Raw genomic sequence first — 9,318 nt, 5'->3', positions numbered from 1 at the left:
CATTGTATCTGTACAGATATGTACCTTAGAATATCGAGTTCAAATCGTAGTGTGAGCAGTCTTGTTCTTCAAAAGTGAACAAACATGATACTGTTATGTTCACTGGAGTCCTTGACTCTACAGAAACTCGTGTGATTTAAGATTTAAGAGTTTAAACACTTCTTGTTATGACATGAGTGTGGCCTATAACTCTAAGGTCTGCTGATCACTAAAACTAGGTATTCTCAAAATCTTGATACACGTAGGAGAAATTTTGGCACATATTAGCCAAACCCCTACTTTCACCTTACAGTGAGGCAACTGATGCTAGATGCATTTGCATTTCATGTGATTTAGTTACAGGAAGCAACTTTACTGGTGAATTCCCACTCTTCTGCCTGGGAAGCAACTAAAGGAGCACCAATTTTAAGTAAACTGGGCTATGCAGACTTTGGGTTCTTTAATTCCATAGCCTGATCTTGACTGTGTGGTTCTGGGATTCAGTCTGAGCACAGTCAGAAATTCTATGGAACAGAACTGAAACCCTAACACATTATGCCTAGCACAGATGCTCTGGCAAACAAACAGGAATCTGTTTTCTGTAAACATTTGTCTGAAATGCATTTGCTTAACTGAGGAAAATGGATATGAATTAATAAAAGCAGAAAATCTTAGCTATATTTGCACAAGAATGTGCTACTTGTTGGAATATTCAGTGCTTGAGAACTATTGGTGTATTATTGTGGACTAGAAAGACCTTCTCTATGGAGGTTGCAACTTTGTTCTGCTTTTCTAGAGAAGCTAGAAACTATGCTCTCTAGAGCATTGGGTTTGAACTAAGTATTAGTGCACCTAACTGTTTTCCAGTGTTGGTATATGTGAGCCAGAACTAAGAAAAATGGCAAAGCATTCTGAAAGCTGTAAAGAATCTAGTGAAGTTGGTTGCTGACCCATTGAAAATTTGGGACTAAATCAGCATTGAACTTGATTGAGGTGATAACAGATGAATCTGAAACTTAACCGGCTTGACTGGAGCTTCCTGTTTGGGGAAAATTTACTTGCAATTGACTCTTGGAACACTAAGTTTCTAAATATTCTACATTGCTTTCCTTCCTCCTTCTACTTCTGATTAAGCCTTGTGCTGTTTCTGGTCGATTCCGAGTCCTGGGTTTTGTTTAGTAGTAGTTAGTCTGAGCAAGCTTAAGAGTACCTTGTCCTCTGGTCTACAGGAAACGACTCCAAAGCCGTCTTCCAGCACCCAGCTTGCCTCAGCCAGGTCATCAGTAGTGTCCTACAGCAGCACAGGTCAGTGCTGTTTTTGCTACGTGTGTAAACCAGGTGGTGACAAAGTACAGTCAGTGGCCTACTGGGCTGCCATAAACTTAACTCAGGGCTTACTGTACTGCACTTCTCTGATCACTTACAGGTACTTGACAGAAGAAGCTCCAACACTAAATCATGAGTCTGGGAAGGTGTCCTTAGAAAACCATTCCTCTGCAGTTGATTGATGCTTGTACATCTCCTGCAGCTTCAAAACAATGATAGCATATCCCAAAAGGCATAATTGAATTCACAGTAAAAGCTTAATGAGCCTTTTGAATGTTGAAGTAGAACACTTGATTTTATTAATCTAAATGGTGTTAATGAAGGCTCATCACTTCCTACTGACAAGCATAATTACAGTAATCTCTGCTTTTTATGATCTGAATTAATGGAGTTTGAGAAGGAGAGATGCAAGCCTAGCTGTCTTCAGAAGGCAGTGTCATGCTCTTGACTGTTCAACTTTTGGGGGGAACATTTTAGAATCTGCCAGCCCATTTCTTTTCTGCAGTCTGAAACTTTCTATGCAGGTCTTGCTGCAGATCATACACTTCCTCCCATGAGCATACCTGTGCTAGGAGACTTCCAGCCTAACAGTGTCCTGAACGTTGGCCAGCAGCAGCTGCATCCTTTCAGAGGAAGGTCCAAATCTTTAGACACTGGCCTTCAAAGCAAGAAAATTGTAAGTCTGGCATATCAGCTGCCAAGCTGTTTTAATATATCTGATGATGATTCCAGCGTGCACCTTGAACCTTGTGTACATGTATTGAGCATGTTATGTTGGTTTTATTCAAGCCATATTGTATGCTCAACTTACGTTGGGATATTATTTTTTTATTTGGAGGCAGTATAAAACTTGTAGTGTCCCTGTAGGGATCTGCATTGCTCTTTCTCCCACCCCTGGATAAACTTCTAATCTTATCATAACCCTGACCTCTTTGTGCACCAACATAGTGGGGGGATGCAGGTGGGCTAGGCTCCCCACCTAGATAAAAACTGGTGATCTTGTTGAAAAGGAAAGAAAAAATAGCTGCTACTTGTGTGGGGCCTGTGGGTCTTTGGCGAAAGATAAGGCAAGAGCATTGTGCTGTAGAAAGAGAGCCTGTACCATAGGTGAGAAGGGGAAAAGAAACCATCTGTGCTGTGTAGAGGGTAGTAGAGTTTTCTGGAGATGGGATTAAATGCTTCCCTAGTGCAGGTTCTGTAAACTACTTGAGATTTTGACTAAAATCTCAAAAACTAAAGCAGTATTCCCTGAAGTGTGCTCTACTAGCGACATATACAGCCCATCAGCAGAAGTGAGTTCTGGATTTAAATGCTGCTGAGCCTCTTGGGGCTGAGTTTTGAGAATAGCTTTTACAGTGTGTGTGTATTTAGCTCTTTCTGATGCTCAACTTCTGTCTTTGGACAGGACTTTTACTTTCCTACTACAAGGCCATCACCTACCATTGCTGAACTGATTGGAACAAGATATGCAATGATAGTGCTGAAAAGGGGAGGCTTTTCCCAAGGACGTAGTGATGGTGTCTTTCCAAGAGCAAAGGTATGTTTCTTTCTTGTAGAGTGCTGTCCTTGCCTTGATAGAAGCTGCCTGGTTTCATGTCTCAGTGTTGAACTGCTGAGGTACTCTGCCTCAGTTCTTCCTGTTCATGCAGCTGATCTGAGTTTGTCCCTAGGCTGTATAGGATCTTTTAATACTTGTGCTGTGATGGCTTCCAATCAAGCTTAGGCTGTGTAAATTCCCTAAGTAACAGCGTAGCCTTCATTTAATATTTCATCTGTTATTTCTATGCTAGTACAGCTGATCACCATTCTTGTTGTCCAGCTCTGAATTCATAAAGATATAGATTGAAATTTGGTACACAGAGAAGCAAAGGCTTTTAATTCAGGCTCTTAACATTTGAGTTGTGCTGACCTAAGCCATCCTGCTGAGGGATGAATGTAAAGGCTGGAGAGATGAGGGAGGTAGAGAATGCTACAGCACAGGACTGTTGCCTGTCTACTCTGCTTACTTATTCACAGCCTGTTCTAGAGGGCCTGCTTCCACCAGCCCTTCAAGAGCAGATGTCTTTAGAGCAAGCCCTTTGCAACACAGATGTGAGGAATTTCATGCTGCTTGGCTTTGGGGTCAGCTTCTTGTACTCACTAAAGTAGCAGTATACACAGAGCCAAAGAGTTCTGCTAGCGCAGCTTTGATAGTTCCACTCCTGCCACATGAATCCCTGTTTCCTTCTCACCTTACTTAACCAATGTTGCTTTAATTTGCTTTCTCTCTGCTTATTCTAAAATGGCTCTCTTACCCCCTTTGTGTTCTCACTGTTGAAGTTTTTTTCTTTTAGCTTTCTCAAGCTCTGCTTCTCAAGATAATATCACTTCTGACTGCCAGCTGTGTATGAATGTTCTTTTTATAAAGTTCAAGAGACTCATCAGCTTCCTTATGACTCATTTATTGCTTCAGGATTGGATTCAAAGTTGCCCTGACTTAATCTCTTTGGGATTGTTGCAGTCTACCTCAAAGAATGTCTCTCTTCTTCCCTCTCTTAACTAGCTACTGTTACGCTATTGCACAATACAGCTATTGTTTGTTCAAGAGCCTCTTTTTAAACTCCTGTTGTCTGGCAGCTGCTCCAAACCTCTGCATCATAAAAACAGAGACTTACAAATAAGGCCTCTTTTGCCTTTTTAGCTTTTAATTCCTGTGTCTCTGCTCTCTTTCAATGGATCTGCTATTCTGTGTGGATCTAAAGCCTTGAGAAGGTTAGCTTATATGCTCACTCTTTGGCAGGCAGTGGATACTGTTGGTTGAAAGATATTTCCTGTTGGTATTCACAACATTTTCCATTTCACAGATCTGTTTCAGCTGCCATAAGCAGATGTTTCTTAAGTGGCCTTACAGCTGTTACCTCTGCAGCAGGTGAGTGGGTATGAAAGGAGTGAATGACGATGGAGAGAATAGTAAAAGAATAGCAGTGAATGCTTAGAATTCATGTGGTGGCAGTCCTTGGATTGGAATGGGTTCCTTAGCCTTTCAGTTCTGCCTTACTCCACAAGCTAGGCTGAAGAACATGGGAAAACTTACCTCTGAAGTGATATCTCAATATTAATTCTTAGTAGTAGCTAGCAGTGTCCAAATTTACTGTGCAAGCATAATGCTCAATTCTTCTCAGCTATTACTGTCTTCATTTTGCTCTGTAGGTTGGATTTTACTTCAGCCAAGGGCTTGAGTAGGTTCTGGAGAGCCTTTTCAACACAACTTTCTATTCAGGACTGGATAAGTGGACTCTAGACCTTGTGACTGGGAAAGGAATTGGGCCCAGTATTATCCACTGATTTGTCAAAGTTTTTCTCTTCATAGGAGAGGAAAAGAGAAATTTCAGGCTCTCCCAGGCTCATTTAAGTCTATTTGAAGCAGCAGCAAAGTGCTGCATTGAATACAAGCAGTAACTAAACCAGTGATTGTGACTTTGCTGCAATCACAAACTAAGACTCTGGATAAGTCATCCTTAACTACAGCACCTGTGTTTACTGAGCTTTTTCTCAAACATAATGCTGATTATTTCTTTTTCTTAGTGTCGTCTGCTGTGACTGCTGCATCAAGGCAAGTCTAGTCTTTACAACAAACGTTTTCTCTGTACTTCACTTAGTCATAGGAAGCTTTCCTTCATCCCACTGGTACCTCAAATCTACCCTCTAGCTTGTTGCTAAGAAAAGAGGCAGTAATAGAAGATGCAAAACAACTAGGAAAGAAAGGCATGTCAGCTGAAACAGCTCTGGTTCCTCTTCCTTTGATCCTGTGTAAAGTTGTTGGGATTACTCTGTGCTCTATTTATGCGAGGGTCAGGGAGTTCACTGCATTAATGTTTATCTTCTAAGTGTAGTAATAAATCAACTACATGCCATGCACTCTTTCCTTCTAAGAAGAAGGGTTTCCCCGAGAACTCAGGTGACTTGTGTTGTGATTCTAGATGTCCATGCCCTTCAGAATGTGTGTACATCTTCCACTTCATTTCTTAAAACTTTTGAGACTCTCCAGAGAAGAAGACCCAGCTATTCAAGAGCAGAAGAACTCAGAGGTGCTGCGTGAAATAGAGCAATGGGAGTGTTATAGGTAAGCTAGGATAGAGGTATTATGCTTTTACCTTGAAAGGTGTTACCAGATACTTGTCAGCAGGCTTGTTTACCTGTGCATACAGCTGCATTATGTAGTCTCATTCTGGTCAACTGAAAGTTTCACCGAATGACTGGTCTAACTGATCTACAGTTCATACAAAGTATTGCAGTCAGATGCAGAACATTCTTAGTGAAAGACTCATTTGTCTGAGAATTTCCCAAATTCTCACTGTGTTCTATATCCTCAGCAGCTGGGGGTATTTCCCTGCAATCCAAGAGTACCCTATCTTGGAAAAGAAAAATGTGAAAGGTCTAAGGTGTAACTGACTGAAGAGTAATGCAGCGGATGGTTTTCTCAGTCCTCCTCCAAGCAGTCCTTTTCCAGGGACAAAAAAAATAAATAGAAGGGGAATTATTGCCAAATGATTTTTTGACAGGTTTGAGTAAAAAATACCTTGTGAGAATAAGTGCAGTATCTAGAACTGGAAGCATATGTGCTGTTCTCCTCTTTACAAATCTATATTTGTGTAAGTTGTATTGGCTGAACAGGTATCTACTTTCTCTGATACTGTTCTCTAATATAGCCAAAATAGTCACAGCAATTTCTGGTTCAAATGCTTTTGTCCAAATATCAAGCCAGTGTTCACTACAGATGCTAGCACTGACAGTGCCTTGGTCTGGCTCACAATGCAGATGCTGCAGAAGAGTTCTGAGTGACTGCATTACTGTCATACTTCCAGATGTCAAAGAAACATTGTACAGCATATGCTGTAAGTCATAACCTTGGATCAATTACAGATATCTGTTAGCTAGCCCTTCTGTTGAAATACTACTAGTCAGTAAAGAAGTCTCAGTGAATGAAGTTGTTCTGGTGCCTAATAACTTTCCCAAGTGTGGAGCTGACTGCTCCATTGAACCCATCTGCTTATTATCCACTCATTTAGCAATGTTAGATCAGATCTTGGGGAAGGGTGGAAAAAATTCTGTATCCTCCAACAGATACCTGGGTTGATTTACTTGCCTGTCTTCTTTTCCTTTCCTCTCCTGCTCCAGTGTACCTGTTATTTTGGAGCCCCATGGCCTAGCACAGCCTCTGTGCTGTCACACAAGAACTATGGCAAACTGGCTGACTGCAGACATCTGTACTCAATGTGAGCATTATCTGTTGAATGTGGCTTCCAACCAGCAGCAGAACATCCCACTCAGGAGAATTTCCCAGTCTTGGACTAAACTGGAATGACTCCGCTTTATATTTTTCCTGTCACCTGTTCTGTACCTCAATTAAACAGCTTTATGCACTTTACTGACATAAAGGCCTGAGTAAAAGACTTTCCTGCTGCTTAGTCTAAGCGGGAAGTACAGTTAGTATTTATGTATTGTAAAGCATTATAAAGCATTGCAATTTTTAGAATTGTTTTAATCCTTTTATGTTTCTTTGGGGGAAAATAAATGTTGAAGCACCATCACGGCTCTAGCGTTCCTCCTTTGCACCTGCAGTTGTCGTTGTTCTGTGGCACTGTTTGCATTCATTGCTAAGCAGTCTTTGTCCTCTATCATGAGTATAGGGAACTCTTAAGCTAAAACCTCTATTTGTGAGAGTCTTGGAAGTGGAACTCAGTTATGTGATCGCAACACCATACATTTTGCAAATAATTCTTCCTTCACGATAACTCACTACAAAGCACCTGAACTCGTTCCTGTGATATATGTACCATCGTAGTGATGGCTGTAAAGCAGCCTGCTCAATCTGCTTGCCCTGGAATTGCTCCTGATTTTTTTCTTTGTGCCAGCTATGCCTTGACAGCAAAGTTTTCCAGGTCGCTGAAGTATCTGGTCTATCTTGATGCCATCACTGCCTGAGAGAGGATAGTTGTTTTGTACAGAATCTTGATTTTATTTATTTATTTTTTTTTTCTTGTACTGACTTACTGCTTTGGAGTAGTGGAACTACGGCAACCTGTGTAACACTGGAAAAAAATTGGTGAAATTTTTATTTGGTTAAAACCAGAAATGAGATATTTGATAGTATGTTTCTCCCCAAGAATTGCCAGTGTGGAAGGGGATGTAGGTGTTCTGTATTTTTTTTTTTTCCCTTAGAATTCTACCTGGTGTGGTTTGCGGAGTCTGGAAAAGACAGTGCTGAGGGATACAATGGACTTATAGCTGGCATGAGCCATACCAAAGAAAATAGTGGTTGAGAAGGGGAAAAGAAGGGCCAGTTCCCCTGGAGAGGGGAAGAAAGACATGTTTAAGTTGAGCTCAAGGTGTGCCTCCAAAGTGCCAGAAGGGTCAATATCTCCAACTGACTTGTGCTGGCCTGACTGTTTCCTCTAAATTGCTTGTCTGCAAGCTGCTGCCTACATGCGGGTTTGGACAAGCTCTGCGAGTAAATGAATGCAGAGAGGCTGAAGCCTGTGCTTCCTTTTGGAGCAAGTTCAAGTGTTCTTTCAGTCAATAAGGAGGGGTGCAGCCTGCCTGTCCAGGTCCTCTACTGCATCTGCTAATTGCTGCTGCTGGGAGGCACATCCCTATCAGGCAGGTGGGCTCCTTGCGGGCTGCACGGAATGGCAGCCAAGCCACAGCTGTGCTTGCTGGAAGGATGGGCACAGAGTGGGGCTGGGGGCATGAGGTACTCTTGGATGCCTGCTGAGTGAGGTAGTTAAGGCAGAGCAAGAAACGAGCTGAGATCAGCCTGTTTTGATTAATCTGCAAGCTCAAAGAATCTCTCAGAGCCTGAGTGTGGGGAAAAAGCATCCATCGCATTGATGCAGATGATTTATCAGGAGAGCAAAGGCAGTGTTGGGTTCTGTCTCTTGCATGTCTGCTGCAGCGTCACATGTGCTCTTTTCACTGACTTACCTTTTTACTACCTTGTGATCATGACTGTCGTGAAATGCTCTCATGGCAGAGCAAATGGGCAAAGGAGGAGGGGGATTGAAGCTGCGTGCTAGCCTGACCTTTGCTGCTCAACCTTGATCTACTGAACTGTTAGAAAGGCCTGAGTTTTTATCACTCCTCTACTTTCATGGTTGTATTGCCCCCAGAAAGGCTAGTAAAGGCCATCTCCCCTGCATAGGAGTGACCTCTACCTTTCCACAAATTTTGGCTTTCAACCACTGTTCTTGACGGTGACAAAATGTGACATCTTGTGGGAGCATGCTTACTAGAAATGTTCTTTTTTTTTTTCTAAACACAGCAGGAGGAGACTGCCCATCCCCTCTGTACTTCTTCCTTTCCCTGAACAGGGCAGCCCTTTGGAGGGAATGCTGACTTAGCTTTACCTGGGAGCTACAGCATGGAGCACACAGGGAGACTGAAGCCAGAGTGGGAGACACCCAGGTGGAACAGGCCTGGGACTCAACCTTAAGGGCACTGAGAGCAGCGTTTCTGAGGGAGATGGAGGTGACATCACAGAAGCCATTCTTTATGGGAGCCCTGGAATTTGATGGTTTGGAGGAATGTATTCCTGTGAGGACAAGGCAGGACTTCATCTGTTTTCCAGTCTCTTACTGGTTCCTCTCAGTGTATAGACTAGAGCTTTCTTTCCCTGCTCATAGTTAATGATTCTAGTTGTTAGTGTTCAGTACCAGTGATACATACCTTTGGACACGGGACCTTTTGGTGCTCAGCTGCAGAAAGCACTCCATTTCCAAGCTTGGACATTGGGTCCCTTCATGCATTCCCATAAAGCACAACAGCAGCTCTTAGTCCCATCCCAACATGGGGAAAGAGGTCTAATTACTACACCTAGCAAAGGCAGGAAGGTTTTAAAGAGAGAAAGTATGGTTAGCGCTGCATCAGCCACCCAGGGACGCTTCAGGCCCTGTTACCCAAGGCACGGGGCTTCTGAGGCTGAAGGCGGTGGCGAGCTTCCAGCAACGACCGGCCTTCCAGCGGCGGCGCGGGCTC

At 42.7% G+C, this 9,318-nt stretch overlaps 1 protein-coding gene and 1 long non-coding RNA gene across 2 annotated transcripts in view; one reads left to right on the top strand and one right to left on the bottom strand.

Annotated features, from left to right (window-relative positions):
* LOC100538662 (protein spire homolog 1-like) overlaps positions 1 to 6,892 on the top strand; it is a 15,824-nt gene extending 8,932 nt beyond the window's left edge. Inside the window, 7 exon segments of the mRNA XM_019618938.2 lie at positions 1,197 to 1,284; positions 1,830 to 1,981; positions 2,711 to 2,842; positions 4,149 to 4,213; positions 4,870 to 4,897; positions 5,265 to 5,407; positions 6,463 to 6,892. Of these exon segments, the coding sequence (XP_019474483.1) occupies positions 1,197 to 1,284; positions 1,830 to 1,981; positions 2,711 to 2,842; positions 4,149 to 4,213; positions 4,870 to 4,897; positions 5,265 to 5,407; positions 6,463 to 6,649 (795 nt within the window). The 3' untranslated portion in view covers positions 6,650 to 6,892.
* A 227-nt stretch (positions 6,893 to 7,119) lies between these two features.
* Positions 7,120 to 9,307, bottom strand: LOC109369425. Its single transcript, XR_002118435.1, has 3 exons — positions 8,691 to 9,307; positions 7,339 to 7,376; positions 7,120 to 7,265 (listed from the first exon to the last, which is right to left on the bottom strand). It is a non-coding gene; the product is annotated as an uncharacterized LOC109369425 (long non-coding RNA).
* Between the last annotated feature and the right edge of the window lie 11 nt (positions 9,308 to 9,318).

Source organism: Meleagris gallopavo, chromosome 1, assembly GCF_000146605.3.
Source record: "Meleagris gallopavo isolate NT-WF06-2002-E0010 breed Aviagen turkey brand Nicholas breeding stock chromosome 1, Turkey_5.1, whole genome shotgun sequence".
In the NCBI taxonomy this organism is placed as follows: domain Eukaryota; kingdom Metazoa; phylum Chordata; class Aves; order Galliformes; family Phasianidae; genus Meleagris; species Meleagris gallopavo.
Note: the sequence above shows the minus strand (reverse complement) of the source record. Positions and strands in the feature narration are given on the sequence as shown.